This window comes from Triturus cristatus, chromosome 9 (assembly GCF_964204655.1).
Source record: "Triturus cristatus chromosome 9, aTriCri1.1, whole genome shotgun sequence".
NCBI lineage: Eukaryota > Metazoa > Chordata > Amphibia > Caudata > Salamandridae > Triturus > Triturus cristatus.
The window spans coordinates 247,525,382-247,545,198 of NC_140592.1; the positions used below are offsets into that span (position 1 = coordinate 247,525,382).

The 19,817-nt window shown below is 44.9% G+C and overlaps 1 protein-coding gene across 1 annotated transcript in view; it reads right to left on the reverse strand.

Moving 5' to 3' along the window:
- SYN2 (synapsin II) overlaps window positions 1-18,450 on the reverse strand; it is a 1,092,985-nt gene extending 1,074,535 nt beyond the window's left edge. Inside the window, exon 1 of the mRNA XM_085624864.1 lies at window positions 17,502-18,450. Within this exon, the coding sequence (XP_085480990.1) occupies window positions 17,502-17,860 (359 nt within the window). The 5' untranslated portion in view covers window positions 17,861-18,450. The remainder of the gene's footprint in view (window positions 1-17,501) is intronic.
- Window positions 18,451-19,817: the final 1,367 nt, after the last annotated feature.

Sequence of the window (19,817 nt, forward strand, 5' to 3'; positions counted from 1 at the left end):
AGCTACACACAATGATCTATGTTAAACAGCGGTAAGCTACTGCAGTGAGTTTAGCATTACAAAGTGGTCTAGAGGAAACACATTTCAATCCTACAATAACCAATTTAACAACTCATGCAAAGCTAAGAACAGCTATATCTGTTGATTGTAACATTTATTACACATTTGAATGTTGGAAGTATGGTGTAATTCTTCTTCTCATCATTATAACGTGTGACTATCTGTTTCTCCCTTTCTAATTTAGAACAATGAACCCCCATGGGTTGAATGTTCTAATAGCATTAGAGCCCTTTTTCCTCTGGCTATACAGATTGCCAAAGGTCCTCTCCCTGCTATAAGCCCTAGCCTGCTTCTGGGGCTTTTTACTACTTAATGGCATAAGCAGTCGAAGTGTTGGCAGCAGTTCTGCAATGTGATCATTCCCAAATGAGGACTTTTGCCACACTATGTATGGAATGCAGAAGCTAAATGAAGATATTTAGGGCTTCACCAGAATCAACTTTTAAAAGCAGAGCCTGAGTGGAAATGAACATGAAACTTTCAGACTAAAATTGTAGGGAAATGTGTCACTTAGACGCCTGTATAAGGATCAAGGAGTCCAAAATGTTCTTAAATCTAGGAGTGCAAAAACAAACTCCAATCTAAGCTATTACAGAACAGAAGCTCATGAACTCTCCCTCTCCCCAGAACTAATATTGAGGTGAGGCAATTTGAGCTTTGATGCTGGGGGGCATCATGCCATGTTAGGGACCCATGGATCAGGCTAAGAGCCACAAATTGGCCCAGACCATCGCTCTGCTAATCTCCTTAAACCCGTCTGAATTACTGTAAATTTACAAAGGCCTGAAGGAAGATCTGTCTATGTGTACAAAGATTTGCAACGCTGCTCTCAGGTAACCTTTTCTTATGCATCAAGAGTACGATGTTGGAAACAATTTTTACTTTTTCAGTAAACAATGGAAAAATCAACATTAATTTTATTCGATGTATACACAACTATAGGTATATTTGGTTTAAATTCCAGAATTCTGGATTCAATAAAAATGGGTCACTATGATCAGTCAAATATCTAACGAGAGAGCTATACATAAGGTTCTACTTTGGAGATATATATCAAACAGATTTAAAAAAATACTTTGGTTTAGTTATCAGTAACGAATGCACAGAGGGATCTAGGGGCAAATATTAAGTATGTATATACTTATCTAACATGCAAGTATCTGCTAAAAAAGTAAAAACTGGTATTCCTATTAGGACAACATTTGCTGCAGAAATCTAAACAATTCTAAGAAAGTTTGATAATGTGAAACAATTCGATTGCATTTGGGGCCATTTCCTGGAACTACTACAGTTATAACATTGTTACCTCATATATATTTATGTATTTTTATTATAGGGGAATATAGCAATCCTGCAAGTTTTATTCACTTAAGTGTTATTTGATATATTCAAAGATATGTTGAGATGATTGTTCTCACATACATGTAACCAACATACTTGAATGTTCTTTTCTTTTATTTGATTGTTCTTCAAATGTATCATTTGTATTTTTTATACGATTACATTTTGATGCTGAATATATTCCGTTTTACAATTCAAATGCAAATAAAGAAAAATGAAAAAGAAACCAACAATGTGTTAACAAGCATCACACTAAATACAATACATAATAAGTAGATAGGCTTCTTTAGAGAAATATTGATTTTTTGCCATTCTGGAACTGCAATTTGTTTAACAGAACTTGAAAATCAACAGGGAACACCTGAAAATAGCAGATTCAGTTTGTGCAGCCATTGTACTGTGAATCAGCAAGGGGCTTCCCACAGACTTATTCTGAATTAAATGTGGAAGGCTGTGGGTTATCAACAGTAATTGCTCAGGGGAATGGGGGTTGGTGCAGATGCATCTTGTGACTAGGATTCAAATTTAATAACTAAAAGACATTGGCTTGAATCCCAGCTTCCCAACTTGATCAAATTGTGTGATCTTAAGTTAATCACTTTAAATCTCTGTGTCTTTGTTTGGTTTCCAGTGTGTGCGATGCAAGAAAAAAATTCACATGTATTGAGGCAACACAAAAATAATGTTTCTGCCTTGAGAAGATAGAAAGGTGGTGAGAGAGAAATGGAGGACCCGGAAATAGAAAGTCAGGGGAATAAAGAAAGGAAAGATTCTTAAGGAGGATACATTTGTGATTGATGACAAAAGAGGGAAGTGTAGCGGCAATAAGGAGGATGGATGAAGAAAGGGATGGAATAAAGGAGTGAAAGGTAGAGCAGGAGACAGGCATGAGGCTGATATTCTGGAAAGAAGAGGAAACATAAGAGGGTTGATTGATAGAGGGGGAGCAGGAGAGGTGGTGAGAAAGATAATGCTATAGACAGTGGGAAGAGTGAGAGTAAGAGCAAAACCACGAAAAAGAGTGAGCTGTGCACATAGATGGGGAGAGAAGAGAAAACTGTGAAACAGAAGTACAAGAGCAGGGAATGCGTTATAAGTGAGGGGTGGATGACGAAGGCAAAAGGAGGACCATAAAGCAAGAGAAGTCACAGGAAACAGAAGAACAGAGGGGAGGAGAAAAATGGTAGAAAAATAGGTGAAAGGGGGTGAGACTTTGAAGGAGAACTATAAACAGCTAAAAAATGACTAGCATCGAAATTAGGAATACATTAAACAGACAGACATAAAAGCAAACCTCAGTGTAATTTCACATTCATATTGCTAATGGGTAACAGAAGCCAGACCTCAAGAGGATCGTTTTCTCCCATCAAATTATAACCATTAATTCAATATTACATTGTCAACTCATGCACACTATACTGATCTATAAGATGCTGACCAGTTGCTCACAACAGCAGATAGCTTCCATGTTGAGGTGTTTAGAATAATGAGCCTTTATTAAAAAAAGAAAAAGGCAAGCAGAGAAAATAAGATGCATCAAAAACAGGTGTTACTAGTTCATTTCTCTCAACACAGATTTCTTCTAAAACAAAAGTGATTTTTGCCAGAAACGGGGATGACGGTGAGATACTGTGAACAGCAGCATGGACAGTCTTTTCAAAGCTGAATAGAATAGCTATTGGAGGAAAGCCAAAATGCAGATGTGCTATTGTGAGTAGTGACATTTACAATTAATCAAGAATAGGGCCTTGGCTATTAAAATCCTCGAATGTACCTTTTGTCCTTTGACATCCAAGGAATGAGTAGGTGTAAGGATGGCTTATGGCTACTGAAATGTGCATTCCTACACACCTACTGTTCTGCAGCTACTTTGATCTGCCATCTTCTACCTGCTAGCCCTGTCCAAATCTCCCTGTGGCTGGTTCGCATTTTGGTCTTTCTAGACTCACAGACCACTAATCTCGAGTGCTGTTCGCATTCGGACAAGAGCTATCCACTGCCCTGGTGAATTTGAACAGGCACTGAAAGAGCACTTAGATATTGAAAGTTTGGCCACCCACCCATCAGAAACTTCCAACTGTCCCCCAGTGACTAATCTAACCACCTGGACCTCTGGCCCCTGAGGCCAAAAGAGTAATTGGGTATGTAGAGTAAATTATTCTAGTCTACATGTTCTTGCACTGTAATGCAGTCTTTTATAAACTCCATTCTGTTCATCCAACCCATGGACTACTCACTTTTTGAGGGTAACAGGCAAAACTGGAATAATAAAACACAAGTCGTTTGAGGGGATGACCAGATGCGACAGTATTAACCAAATAATGAACTTGGCCTTGAATGATATACTTTAGTTGGGAATCTTTTCTAAGAGAATAGAGAAGAAAGGTTAGTTTGGGGCCTTTTTTTATTGCTCTTGTACCTAGATTGTATCCATTGTAAAATAATTTGAGCAGCATAATTATCTCCTGTTCCTCACAGACGTAGGGTTTCAGCATAGCCCTCAATTTGAAGAGGAGCATGGTCCAGAACAATCTAAAATAACTGAGCTCTTTATTATGTTGGATAAGCCTTGACGAGGATAAACTGAAGAGTCGAACAAAGCATCTCTAGGGGTAAAATGCACATGTTTTTTACATGTTGCATCTAATGGAGCAACTACTAGAAGATGCAGGGAAGTGAAGAGCATCGAAGTGACCTGATGGATAGCTGATTCCTGCTATGCTTCATGCCCATTGTTGTCAGTGCAATGCACTCACCTCATGACATGATGTTTTTTTATTTGCAAATGCACATCGACATGAGTATCCACTAATACGAGTACAACTGCTGCTAACTTTCTCAAAAATGTCTCCGTCTCTGATGCATTGTGTTGCAAGACCTCAAAATGTCCATCTCCTGCAGGAGTCCATTTTTCCCAATCATATTGCCTACCAGTACTGCCACCATCACAGGTCACCGGCTTACCTCCTCAGCTCCTGTCTAGATGCTCCTCAAGTCTCATCTGAAAGAGGATATGCCACTGCGAGAGAAAGGGACAAGAGACAGTACGTGTGTGTCACATAGAATGAGAATGGCAGGGGCATAATGTAGCCTTCCTCAGACTCTGTGAAGCAAGGGGGGCCCCAACCAAACAGTGGGTTCCCATTCAGCCCAAGGCCAATCAAAATCTGTGAGGTATGGGATTCTCAGTGTCTCCTCATCACATTTTGTAGCAGGCGACGCAACACTTGGTATTACACCACTGGAAAGAGAAGAAAGAGTGAGAGGCGAGAGCGGGAGAGATCACAATTCAAAGCCAAAAGTTCTAGAATATCTGTGTTCTGCACGCTAGATGGTCCTCCCTCCACGAGTGGGGTGAATGTGGACCCTCCCATGGTGTATAGGCTTCTACCTTCCTAACCCCTTCCCTCTAAGAGTTCTCTAGCAGAGATAGAAGCTGGGAGGTCTAATATTTTTTTTACATAAAGCAATGATGAGTAAACTGAATGATGCAGGGCAGTGGAAACTGACAGCACAGGCCATATTTGGAGGCCGACAACCTCTTGTCTTTGGGTTAAAAAGGTTCAGTGACTGGCACCACAAAGATTTCTCTTCAGAAACCCTTTAGTCTTCTGGCCATCGCTTGAGGATTTTAGGACTATGCAGCTAGAGATATTAGTAAATATGAAACATGAAATGTAACTCTGGTTTGTAAAACAACAAAAAAAATGTTAAAACAGTTCTAAAAAGGCTTGCTATCGCATCACTCATAAAAAAATACTTATAAAGCAACAATTGTAACCATGGAGGCCTAGTACAATTACTCCGTCACCCAGTGCATCTTTTTACAAATGTACCCAAAACCATGGAACAGAGCACTTGTAGGCACGTCCCGCCCAAACTTGACTCTCAAGAGACACAAAAAAATAGCAAGATGAGTGGCAGTACAGTTCAACATGTACCCGATTCAGCAAGAAACAATTAGAATGTCAGCCTGATGTCATATTGTCACCTAAAAAGAGGAGTCACGGGCTACTTCATTTTCACACATTGAAGGGATGTGGTCTACTTTGATCTGTGCTGATGCCCAATTAAATTCTTAAATGGACAGGCCTTCCCAGGAGGTCCCCCTGATAGTCTGTGGGTACCTTCCGCCAGTAAAGATAACTGGAGTCCCACATAATCCAGATTTAAGTCTTAACAGTGGGCCCTGGACTGGACAAGGCCACATCAGTGACACATCAGGTTGACCACTTGTGCTGGCCCCACTTGCAGAGTCAAGTCATAGGTGAAGGCTCCGACTCCTTGCCAGTGTGGTGGCGTGTGAAGCTGAATGCTTGGGAATCATGCACCCCTTCCCCCAGAGCCTTTCACTATATCAGGGGTACAGAAATGGTGGCTTCACAGCTGGGATTGTTAGACTAAATCTGTGCTACCTGTGGTTGAAGACATTTTGCTCACCTCGTGTGTGTCCCTAACTGTCCTTGGTGTTGTAAATGACAGGAACAGTTTTGGACAATATGCCAGCTCCTTTGACCTTGATGCTGTCATCCTTCTAGCGCAGTAGGGAGGCTGAGAGTTTGGTACACATTGTGCCCCGCCGCCTCCGAAGCGTGGCGGGGCAGACTGAGTGAATGACAGCTTCCCCAGCCATTGCAGACATTCTGTGGATGGGCTCCTGCAGCCATCTACATCACTTAAAACAACCAGCAGAGAATGGAGGGCCATATTGCCAATTTGAGGCACTAACTATTGGAGCAGCGGCACAATATTGAGGAAGGCGCCAATACTCAATGCAGATCATGCAACAGAGTTAGAAGCCACAAGCTTTGTCATCTTGTCATAGTCAATTTGTACAACCACAGCATGAAACCGAACCTCAAATCTACCAGAAAGGGTTTTAGAAATTGTGACCCTGTGCCAAGACTAAGGGCAATCTACTCTCGTGATTGCTATAATCATCCCTCAAAAAGGATTATATCAAACATGCCTTACCCGTAAAACATACATTAACACAGTTTACCATCATTAAGCCATTCTGGAACCAAACGAGCTGCTTTTGTGTCAACCTACACAATGAAATGCTGAAAACTGAGCTCAAAGACAGCCTAATAGCAGCCTTACTTCACACCATATGTCTAATTACAGCCTTGCTGCCCATAAGAATGGCATCAGCAGGGGAGCTTTATGTCATCACCAAATGCAATTCCACAGACATGGCATGCTTACAACAACGCCAGAGGGCTATGAATGCTGCTCATTCTTTTTGTCCTGGAAGATTAACAAAAACATTGATTTTACTGCTTTTAAAAAAAAAAAAGCAAAAACAGATTATTTATATCATATTTTACGTTCTTCAGTGTGATACCTTACACAATGTGTTCGGAATGAAACTGAAAAGAAACTGGATAACAAAATGGAAATTCGTTTTTCAAAACACTATAAGAAAGTGTGTTCCCCACTGATGAAAAACCCCTCGTTTAACTCCACTTACGGACCTCTGTTTGTTATGAGTAAGTCTATGTGGTGGACTCCCGCTCGCTGAAACTGAAGGCACCATATTAACAAGCATTTGCAATGCAATAGGTCTCGCATTTACGCAAGTTTGAGCTATTGACATTGCAAATGACAATGCCTTTTATTTTTGATTTTTGAACATAAATAAAAGGCATTGCCATTTACATTGCCAATTGCTTAAACTCGTGAAAATGCGAGACATCTGAGTAATTCTTACGCCGTACCAAAGAAAGCGGCTCACTGAGAACATCAAAGCGGCCGTGAAATGATCACGCAGGCTGCCAAGCCACAATCAACCACGCCGCTCTCACAAGTGACAGACAATGAAAGGAGCCTAAAAAACTCCCAGAACTAACAGGCGTTTGCCGGCCAATCACAAAATAAGTGTCGCGGGTCATCCTGAAGGTGACGCCGAGCTGTACTGCGCGCACCTTTCACACCTTCACTCTGTTTCACCAATCACAAACCAGGGAGGGCTCTTCCTCGCGGAGCCCCGGCTTCCAGCGTTGTGTTATCTTTGTAAATGTGCTTATCTTCTCTGGTTGGGCTATCTGCGTGAACGTAATCACGTGAGTTGTTTTCAGAGCAGAGTCGTGTACACTTGAGAAATAATACAATGAAATGTTTGCAAACGACTTTATGATTGCCATAATTGTCACCCATTTGCAAAAAATAAAGAGATGAACATTAAATGTGCACACACATTTTCGCAACCCCTCAAAGACCACAACACTGGAAAAAAAAACAAATCTCTGCCACATCTAACTAGAATTCGTTGGGATACTCCAGCGGTGCTGACTTCGGAACTGGGAAATTCGGTTCGAATCTCGGCGTCGGATAGAATCTTGTGATTCTGGGCAAATCACTTCCTCTCCCTGTGCCTACAAAAAAAATGAATGTCTCCTTGTGTAATCTAACTGATGCTCATGTAACGCGCTCCAATACCCTCTGTTCGAGTTAGCGCTAAATAAAAACTGGGAAAAACTTAAGCGCTATAGAATTCTGCTGCGCGTCACCTCCGGAGACTAGTGCATGGTTAATTTTAGACGAACCGCGCATTGCATAGGATTACAAAAATTAATCTGTACTCAGACCACACAAGTGCAGGCATTTTTCCGCATGACTCAGAGCTGGGAGGGCGAAGTGCGTGCGAAGTAGAATACATTTGCGCATCTGATACCACAGTGCATCGCGCATCGTGAATTTCGCAAGAGACTGGTCAAAATTAGCACAAACTGTTCGCAAGCATATCAATAGGCAGCTATCACATTATCTGGCCAGGAAACTCTAATAACAATTATATTCAGGTTGGCATTTATTAATGCAGGCGCTATTAGCGGTATGCCGCTCGTCGGCCGGATACTCGTTGGGTATTGGGGGGAGGGGGGTGAAGGTCTTGGTGGTAATCTTGTAGGTCCGGGCACTTGTGCAGTCGGAGATGAGTGCTGCTTCTCTCTTGTTTGTAATGCCTCTGGTAATTATTTGGCTCCCAGTATCTGAGCAGCACAGCGGGTTATCCTGCTGCGGCGGAATCACGATCTCCAAATTCAAGGTATTAGTTTATTTATTACAGAGAATCATCTGCTAGAGATGTTTGTGCGTGTAGGAAATACGTGAGCATTTAGACTTTGGGAAGTTGGGAAGGTGTTTAACTACACTGAAACTGTGTGTCATTCGAGGTGTTTTTTTATTCTTTTGAAATAACAAAATAATCCAAATTGGTAACACTTTAAAACAAGGCTGTGAAATGTTCTGAAATCGGAGATAAAAAATGAATGCATCTTCCGCACATCACGAGTCCTGTGATCATCCCCCATGATGTGTTCTTGTTTTAGAGCTGTTAAATAGAGGTGCTGGAGGGAGACCAGCAATGAGGAAAGGGAATAGGGAAACTACAGGAGAAGGGAGTAAGAGACACGAACAGGACAAACAATGACCTAGAAGCACGGAAGAAAAGGGAAGTGCGGCAGAGGAAGAGTGGAAGGCTGATAAATAAAGCAGGGAAGCCAGCCAGAGGAGAGCAGCAGAGAGAAACCGGAAGGAGGAGCACGAGGGAAAAGGGCCTCTGTGCCGACGGATTGCAAGGGAGGGAGAGGGGTGCAAGGCAGAGAGTGGGGACGGAAGGGAAATAAGAACAGCCTAGTCGGAAAGTGAAAGGCGAGGACGTCTAAAAATGCTGCGTTTGGGGGGGGGGGGAGGCGGGGCTACAGGGCGGGGAGAATGAGGAAAGAACAGCTGTGAGAGCAGGATGGGGTGAAGCAGGAGAGGGCAGAGAGATAAAGAAAAAGAGGTGAGATAAAGAGGGAGCCGGCGCAAGGAGAGAATCGGAGGAAAGCAGAATCAGAGGAACTGGAAGGGTGAAAGGGACACAAACTGGCAGTGGGCGAGAGCGAGGAGATAGAATTTAAAGCAATGAGCTTGAACGGGAGGCAGTGAGAAAGGCTGTCTGCGGGATGAGTGAGAGAAGAAGAGGGAATAGCGAGATCAGTGGAAGCAAAGCGTGAAGGCGATACACTGAGGACAAATGAGTGTGTGGCAAAGGAGCAGAGAGTGATGTAAAGTTAACTAAGGACAACATAGGAGGAAGGGAGAGATGGAGAAACATGATGCAAGCATCGATGTATAGTCATGAGCGAGGAAACATGAAAATCTGCTGCGCGCTGACAAACACATGCTGAAGACAAAGTTGAATGGAAGCACAAGCGATTATCCTTACCATTTGTCTGATCGTGCCTTTACATTTATTTACATGCGTTAGAGGACACGCGCTGTAGATGATATGAAATGAAAGTACAAGCGATAATCCTTCACGCTTGGCTGCATGCTGTTAGTTGAAGATGGGTAAGACTTCCCTTGAAATCGGAACAAGCGCGTATGAATAAAGGCTCAGCAAAATAAAAGAAAATCAAAGGCGGTAATAGGCTTAAAGTTTGTAGCGGCGAAAGTGAAAGTAATCGAGCAGAGCATCAACGGGCTGGGTGAGAAGGGAGGGGGGAATGCAAGGGTCAAAGCGGCTAAAGTGAAAGAAAGCTATAGAGAAGGGAGGGGGGAGTGGGAGCAGCTGTGCACGTGCATGTGATCGTGCACTCAAGGTTTAGGCCAGCCAAAAGACTGTGGGTAGCACTTTGAAAATCCCACATACAAAATGTCTCTTCGAGCCTTTGGCTCAGCGAGACCTAAAAAGGATTTGTGTTGTACCCGCCAGTGTCTACCTTTTAATAAAAAAAGACCGCTGATCGCAGTTGCAATCAGAGGCTTTGCACAGTTTATGGCGTGAACCCAGTGTCACACCCGTGTGCACGTGTGCAGGCTGACCGACGAAGACTGTTGTCTAATTCAGCCCAACATCTGTGCACAGGTAGAACTGTTGCAGATGGGACCCAAATTACATTGTCTGCATCCTGTTTAGGCCTTCTCTTTTGTTTGTGAATTCATGAAAAAATGTTCCTTTCTTCTTGACCAAAATGTAATATCTAGTGCTTAAACTGCTTTGTATTTTGTGTACAGTGTGTCCGAAAAATAACTTTTAGCTGGTACAAAACAGAGAGGTCATTAATGTAAACTTCCCTAAAAATTCTGGGTACAGACTCATGTCCAGAAGCATATTTTCTCTATACGTTTTTATGTACTTTTATCAATGGACATATTTCCATGAGCCAGTCTTATAAGAATTATTTGAGCTACCCTGATGGGCAAGTTATGTACTCTGCTGCTTGCTGGGCTAGTTAATTACTCTGCTGGCCAGTTGGCAGTTCAAAACTCACCTGTAACAATCGGCCCAACCTCACAGATTAGATTTATTCAAGCAGGGGATTGGTTGAAATCTCCTTAAACTGATTAGCAGCATCTCCCTGTCGAGAAGCTGCAAGATGTTCCCACATGGGACGAAAAATAGATACAAAAAAGCAATGTGCACAAGTCAGCACAGTGGAGTTACCTTGAAGCTTGGTGGGTTAAACCTGCAGTGCAGGGCGGAACCTGGCTCAAATGGGAAGAAAGCTGCAATTTTGCTGTCAGCTGGCACATAGTTTTCCTCTCAGAATGCTGTGCTAGAGGCTGGGCAGCCAGTGTGCTGATCCCTGAAACCTGGGCCGGGCTGGCCATTGCAGACATCAGGCGCTTCCCCGGGAGGCTGGAAGAGTGGGAGCTGGTTTTGGAGTGGAGGGGGGCGGTTTTGCACCAGTGCTGCAATAGCTACCCCCAATAACAAAAGCAGCAGTTCCGGGTGCCATGTTAGGTAACAGCAGTGTTTCACACTTGTACCCTCGCTAAACAACAACTCTGTGGCAGAGGGTCAGGGCCGGGCATGGAAACCGTGAACGGCTCCCATGCTCAGGGGGCTGTGGAGGACTAGCGAGTGGCCAGCGAGCTTATTGGTGGAGGTTAGGGTCCACCCTCGTGACCCGACTGCAAACACCGTCCTGGCTTATGGCCAGCCTCCGGAGAGTTTTGCCTCTGACTCCGCCCATCACAGCCTATAACACCGGCCAAATACACTAAAAACGGTTGAACATAGAGGCCAGACAACAGAAATTGATGGTGTCGCAGCGGACGGACCCCATGGCGCAAAGAACAATGTGGCACGACAAAAACCTACAATTCAGTAGCAGCAGTGAGGAGAGGTTGGCCTGGCGATCTTACGGCTTCTGTGAGTAGCGTGGCCTTGGAAAGAAGACTGCGCTTGCATGGGCACAACACCCAGTGAAACTCACCTGCCAGAATTAGTACCAGCGGCGGTGATAGCGAATCACATCAGGAAATGCTGGGTATGTCATTGTTGGGCTAAGTGGTGGGTGCATCAGCATGAAAGGGGCGTATGGGGCGAGGGTGCATGTTTGCCACCTGAAAAGTTCAGGGTGAAGTGGTATGCTTGGTTTTTATCTCTACTGATGACGGATGATATCCAGAAACACGTGTCTAGAGATTTACAGCACTAACCTCCACCAACTTTGGTGGAAAACACCAGCAAATATTCAAGTAAGCCTGTACCATGAACTGTATTTACCATAATGCTAAGGGGCGAACTATGCTAGGAGGTGAAGCAGTGTGCTCCCACCCCCCTCTGTTTGAAAAGGCTCCCTTGAGCAATTGAGACGATGAGCTGTTGAGCTTGTGGCGATGCACCTGTGAACCGGTGCGAGGTACTGAGACCTGAAAGGATTCTGGCAGCCTGCTTAGCAACCCCAGATTAAATTCGTTTTTATCTCTACTGATGACGAATGATATCCAGAAACACTTGTCTAGAGATTTACAGCACTAACCTGCACCAACTTTGGTGGAATACTCCAGCAAATATTCAAGTAAGCATGTACCATGAACTGCATTTACCATAATGCTAAGGGGCGAACTGTGCTGGGAGGTGAAGCAGTGTGCTCCCACCCCTTTCTCTTTTCTTTATGCTTGGTTAGTGTATGCATTGTAATGGCACTTTCAATGTGTCCTGATGCATGTGCGTAGTAATGATACGCATGGTAATGAGGTGCGTGGTAGTGTAACCATTGTAAAGGCTATGCGTGATGAATGCATGTGTTATTCCATCATACAACCAACTGTGAGAGACCCTCCTTTGATGAGTACTGCTGGGACTTTCTGGACTGTAACTCCACAGCTAGTAGCGCTAGCCCTTTTGTTCCTTTTCAGAGCCACTAGAGAGGGTAGTTACTGAAGACGCTAAAGGAATGGATTTCACTGGACCTTTGTGGACAAGTCCTGTACATAACAGGTCCCAATGGAATTGGTACTACAGGCTTCTGCTGTACACACAGGCACCCTTCAAGTGAATGAAGGCTTTGGTACTAGAGAAGTGCAGCCAAGCAGAGTGGCACGCCTGGAAGACCATAATGATCCGACTATGAAATCCCAAATCAGCGCTGTGACATCTTCCTGCTTTTTCCATCCACGCAGAATCCGCAAGATTGAGATTTCTTACCACCGAGGCTCTCACTGTGGTACGCATGGCTTTAGTCATCTCGCGTATTGACTACGCCAACTCTCTATATGCTGGTATTCCTGCGTACCAACTTCATCGCCTCCAAATGGTGCAGAATCAGGCCGCCCGTCTAATTTTTCAGCAACCACGCAATCAACATGTTCGTCCCCTGCTGAAAAGCCTCCATTGGCTCCCGGTGGCCAAGCGCTGTATTTTCAAATTGGGCTGCACCATCTTTAAAGCCCTAGCCGGTCTCGGTCCGGCCTTCATCTCCTCTTTGATCCTTCGTTACACTCCATCCCGTGTTCTTCGCTCTTCCCACTCTAACTCTCTTGTCGTTCCTCCCTACAAGCGGAAAAAACACGGCAGTCTTAGCTTCTCATCTCTCGCTCCTCAGATTTGGAATTCCTTTCCTCTAGAGCTCAGACTGGAAACTTCTCTTCCTCGCTTCAGAACTCTTCTCAAAACTCTCCTCTTCACTCAGGCCTACCCATAACACCTGGGCCAGTACATTGTAGTCCTCCGTCCTACAGCGCCATGAAACCGTTGGGTGTACGTGCGCTTTATAAAAACTTTTTTTAACATAACATAACGTAACATAGGGTATTGCTGCCAGGAAGACCCCCTGTCAGTAGACGACCAGGGTGAACAGGGAGGCTGGACTAGGCCAAACAAGCATATCAGTCGCATAAAAGGAAAAAAGCAACAGTACCAGAGTTTGTGAAAAGTACTCATTAACATTGTGAAACATTAGTCTTCTAATATTAAACTCGTTTATATAATAATCATTCGATATTTGGTTAGTAAATATTGAAACTGTTTTAAAAAGCAATGGTATTAAAGAAACATTTCAATCCCTGCTTATGAGTTTCTGGCTTCAATACATTCTAGACAGCTGAGGCAGGAAACCCCTTCCCATGTGCAAACCCTGCACATCTGAGTAAATCTTCCCATCACCTAGAAAAAGACACACTGAAATATACAAATGCGGGTAAGGCAATGCTTGAATTAATCTCAGCCACTGGTGATTACTCAAGCTGCATCCCAGTCCATCAATACTTTGCACACCATGCCACCTCAGTTTGGACCCAGCCATATGCAAATCAGTCTTGACCCTGCTCCAATGGGAACAGTCCAGACCGAACTGCCAAGCCAGACCCTCCCTGAACCCGAACACAAGCAACCCATGACCGGTTTCGCCCTGATCAGGGCTCAGAGGGTAAAGCTTGATTCCAATAACAGTGTGAATGGGGTCAACATCTGGGCATGGCCATTCCACTTAGGGCAACACACTGAAGTAAACAAAAAGTGATGGATGGAATGCTCAAATTAAAACTAAGCCTCTGGTAATTTCTCTGGTTACATCCCAATACCTCGTTATTTTGTACACCATGCCATCTCAGTTTGTACCCAGCCGGATGCGTATCAGTCTTGACCCTGCTGAAATGGGAACAGTCCAGCCCGAGCATAGAAAAAGACAACACTAGAAGCCTTCCAGTATCATACACATCACAACATTCCACCGTGAAGTGTGGTCTCCAATCTAAACTGACATTCATAAGCTGTAGCCTTGCTAGTAACCTGATGCCAACACAAACTGTGTAGAATCCTTAATTCTTCACCTCAATTTGGAACATTAACCTTTGGCAAATGCTGGGGTGTACGAGCAAGTGAATACTAGAAATGTATATGGCATTCCTGAACATGTCTATGGAAAAGTCCCAGAGAGATCAGCTTCCTTCGCAAGGGGTTCAGTTGTTTTACTACTTCGCTTGTTTATTCTGAATGGACTTTGTATGTACACTTACTCGCTTACACTTGTCATCGAAAGGGATACAGGTGGTGTCCTGAGAGCCTCCCCTGCTATTAACAGAACTAGGGTGCCTGTGTGAATTATTCACGTAGAGCGCTGTGCTCGGGCACCCTTCTAGCCTAGAGAGGTTACCTCCACAAAGGACAGTGATGAAGGGAAGGAGCATTCCTAGAGTGCTGCGTCATTTTGTTCACTGCATCCCAATCCCGGATGGGCCATGTGGGGCGTTTTGAAAAGCTGCACCTCCTCTATTTCTTGACAAGTAACCTGATCCATGGAGAAAGGTACATATCCATTTGGTGTCTTTAAGGGCTCGGGGATTCCAATAATAGTCTTCTCTTGTGGAGATTTGGGGCTGAGGGATTTCCAGGCATAATTCTGAAGGAAGGAGAACATCTTTGGATGACATAGCTGAACCACCTGGCAGCTGTCATAAGGGTATATTTAGGCATTGTTATGCTGATGGACATTGTGCTGGGCTAGATTACATGTTGCCCTGTTAGAGATGCTGAGTCATAAGAATGGGACACACTCCTGCTTTCCTGACATCTGTTTGTAGCTGGATTGAAGTGCAACCCATCTTTCTGTGGAAAATTCCAAAAACCCGCATCACCCGTTGGATCGGGAGTCATGACAAGCAGGTACTGAAACATACCTAGGAAATGCCAGGCAGCCGGTATTCAAGGCTGGAGTAAAGAGTCTCTGAGTGCTCTTGCAGCAGAGAAGGGGGTATTGGAAAAAGCGCAACCATGCCTCTTGTGCAGCGCGTGCCTGCCTGCCTGCCTTTCAAGCTCGTGCGCTCTTGTCAGCTGGGGCCGCCTCCCTGGCCCGCACCCTCCTCCTTCCCAGCCCAAGGCACCAACGGCAGATACATCCCCCGCTGCCAATCCAACCCGAGATGCGAGAAAAGGCAATTTTTGAAAGAAAGAAAAAAAAAAATCGAACATCCCAGCAGCTGCGTGATAGATGATGGGGGAGGGAAGGCGACGTTCAGGGCAAAATATATCACAGGCACCGAAAAAAAACTGAACGTGGATTGTGCCTGCTGCAGAGCACACAACTGAAGAACACCAAAAACGCACACACGCACGACATTGTGAAATTGTCAAATTATACTGTATTTCTGTAAGTATCAGTGTTCAGGCTACCTAAGTTCTGTTTAAATTCGTTTTTACCATCTGTGTACGTGAGCGTTTCACTTGTTTGCCTAAAATTAATAGGAAGCGCATTTTTAAAAAACGGGAATAGCGACATTCTGTGCAATTGAGGAGACATGGGCCATTGCGGGGACAGTTTGTCGCGCTTTCATTAATGCCGGTGCAATTTCACCCAGAGAAAAGGGAATGTAAAAATATAGCATTGGCACATGATGTTTAAGGGCAAGCATGAAAACGCAATGTGTGCAAGTAAGAATGGCAAATCCATCCATGTTAATAGGACGCCATATTTTCAATCTTAGACAGTAATAAAAAATAAAGTGCATTCTGGGAGTTGTAGTTTAAATTCATGTATATTACACACATTGATGTAATGTACCAGCTACACGTGATTTGTAAAGGAAAATCCAAGCCTAAAAAACCTGCTGTGCTGATGACATCACGGGAATGCTCAAGGGGCGGGTCAGGGGGTCTATGTGTTCTGAGAGCACTGACAGATCTTAAACGAGTTCTGCCGGGCACGAGCGTTCTTGGGGTTGACAGGGGCTCAAAAGTCGAGTGCGGATGCTGGATAACCTTACAGCACAGAGGCCACTGGGGCCTGTGCGGATGGTTTCTATCTGAGCAGTGGTCTCTAAAATGCTGGTGGGGATGTGGAGAGTCGGACACACAGCATGCAAGGACACTGGAATCTCTGGCCACTTAAATGCGGTCCTGTTTCCGATCGGTTTTAGGAGGTTGGGCACGTAGCACTAGCTATTCTTATAGTCAGGTGCACCTGTGGGGGAGGAGGGTTCTTACACGCCCCATCTGAGGTGTGCATAATGCTAGGGGTTCCTGCAACTATACCCTCATGTGGACGGCACGAGGTGCACAGAGCTATGGAGGCGCAGCTGCTCAAGCTTCTGGTAGCCTTCCAGACAAGCAGATAACGTATGTTATTCCCGCACCGGCATAAGTGAAAACAGTTTTGTTTCTTATAAACACACACTCGGTTTCTCAACATCACACTTGTTCGAGAGATCAGGGTCCTTTCAGTCCTACTTGCTTCAGGGGCGCTCACGGTTTGAACAGTTTTGCTCTTCGGGGAAAGTTTAGGGTTTCCAACAATCGTTCTTTCCTTTGCATACCACACCCATGCCTGCCTACGCATGTTCAGCTTCAAGAACTGTCACCTGATGCTAATGGATGGATTGGGGGGGAGCAGAGTTACCTGGAGGTGTCTAGGGTTTGCTTCACACTGTTTATCCAGGGAGCTAATAATCTCGAATGCATGCTTGCGAGTGGAAAGGGGGCGGGCTAGGGGTCTCAGCAGGTGTGTCTTCTGCCAGAGGATGCTTACGACTTGGGTACTTGCCCACCTGAGCTCTGGTGCCCGGTGTTCAGCCATATACACCGCAGTGCAGCCTCTCACACGGGTGTGGCTGCCTGCAGGTGTCGGCTCACAGGTGTGCACCCACCGGAAGCTGCAGCAGGTGGTCTGGCGCCACAGGCTGCACCCGCACGACAGGAGTTTTTTTTTTACACTTGCATGTGCCTGTGAACGCATAAGGATGTCACAGACCGCCCGTTTGTGAACTGCTTTCTCTTGCCCTCACGCCCCCGTGGGGATGCTGCATGTTGTGTCTACGGTCACCGTGCTGGGCGGGCACAGGACGGAGTCATGTTGCCCGCGCCGGCCACTTGCATGCCATGCACCACTTACCAGTCAACGTGCTGCTCGTCAATGACCAGCAGCTGTTTGAACTTCTTGGCCTGTCCTGTGGCCGCCGAGGTCTGCTCCACCAGCCCCGCCGAGGCGGCGGCAGCCGTCTGCTTCACGGCGTTGGATATGGAGGTGAAGAAGCTGCTGCCCACCGAGGCAGACTGGGTGGACGGGCGCCTCTCCGGGGCCGGCGAGGGCGCGGTGGGAGGAGGCTGCTGGGCTGGAGCGGGAGCTGCAGCGGCGGACACGGCGGCGGGTGGCGGCTGCTGGGGCTCTGGGCGCTGCAGGTCGGTCATGTATCCATTGGGCAGGTTTGCGATGAAGCTGCTGTCAGAGAGCCGGCGACGTAGAAAGTTCATAATTAGGCAGGAGAAACGCCGGGCGTAGAATGCAAAAAACGATTACCCAGAAGAAAAAAATAAGACTATAATAAAAAAAGGATACAGCTGTATGTTTGGTGCCAAAATAAAATCCACAGTATTCTGAACGGATGCTCAGTTAGAAATGTGAGCGTCTTCCCCGGCTGCCACCCCTGACAGACGATGCAAAGCCGAACTGTCTGCAATATCCTCTTTGCGGGAGCAGGGAATAGATGCTTTGATTTTCCCTTCTTCCGTATTCCCTCCAGCTAATTGGGGATCTCTGCGTGCGCTGATGGAGAGAGGGGCGGGAGCTGCCTGCTGCTCTGCAGTGGAGACGCCGTCCCAGCCCTGCTCCCTCTTTCACGGATGCTGCCACTGTCAGTCTGAAGCCAGCCTGCCACCGATGCTGTGCAGAGGACGGGAGCTGGGCTAAGTGGCTCCTTTGAGTCAACGCCTTTCTGAGTGGAAATGAGAAGCAGCAGCCGGCGGTTTCTCTCTTACTGGGTGTCTTTAGAAAGAAGGGACCGACAGTATTTCATGCCTTATCCGAGTGACCTCTCTGGCTGCCTTCCAGGGAGAAAGGTGAACAGTCACCAGGTCCCGATGGGAAATGAATTAGAGTACCTTATTAAAAAGAAGCGCAAAGCAGGCCAAGCCCCAAAAAATGATGCCAATAGGCTGAAAAATGGTCTAAATTGAGTACCATTGCACTAACAGGTGATATATATAGCGCATAGAAACTTGAGTATGAAGTGCTACATGTTATTTTTTTTATTAAAAGTGCGTTGTAATAATTTATATGAAGCCTTTATCCTTGTAACACACAGTTGTGACCATTTTGTAAACTGCAGTGTATGCTTTTATATATAAATATATATATAATACAAATTCACTGAAAAAACCATAGGTTTCACACACATTATAGTTAGGAATTAGCATTTAAAAAACCTTGCAAATTCACTGAAAAAACCATAGGTTTCACACATGTTATAGTTAGCGGAAATTTTACTGATAAAAAACCAATGAAATTCCCCCGTTATAGTTAGTGCAGGCAACTATAACTCACACGACCGCAATCCTCTGCTGATGCTAATACTGTATTTAGACACTTATTTGCCCATGTCTTCTTCCATACATGTTTAGCTATACATATATTACAAATATTTTTTTTTCATAAAGACACATATGTCATCAGCAGAAGATTGCGGTCGCGTGGGTTATAGTTGCCTGCACTAACTATAACGGGGGAATTTCATTGGTTTTTTATCAGTAAAATTTCCGCTAACTATAACATGTGTGAAACCTATGGTTTTTTCAGTGAATTTGCAAGGTTTTTTAAATGCTAATTCCTAACTATAACGTGTGTGAAACCTATGGTTTTTTCAGTGAATTTGTACGGTTTTTTAAATGCTAAGTTACTTTACGCCATTCGTGGCGTGCGCGCCCACTTAACGCAGTTCGTTCCGTGCGCGCACGGTGCACTTCGCGCACCGCGCGCGCACGGTGCGCTTCGCTTACGCTAGATGGGCCATGTACGCACGATGCGCTTCGTGCACCGTGCGCACATGGAGGACATATGATGCACTTCGTTTTGAAAGGTAATATTTTAATTTTTCATAATTTTTATAAGCCATGCACAAATGGTGCCCTTCGGGCACCATTTGCACACGGGGTGGACAGAGTGTGGATAATTTTTTTTTTTATTTAATTTTTTAAAAATATTATAGTTTATCTCAGACATTCGAAACCATGCACAATTGGTGGCCTTCGGCCACCAATTGCACACGGGGTGGGGAGAGTGTGGATAATTTTTTTTTTTATATAATTTTTTACCGTACGCGTACGGTAAGCGTAATCGGCGAAATTAGCGAAAAAAAAAAAATTCAGTTTTTGGCCTTGGGGGATCTTTGGGGACTCCCTCAACATGGCTATGTGTGTGGGAGCTGTCTAAACA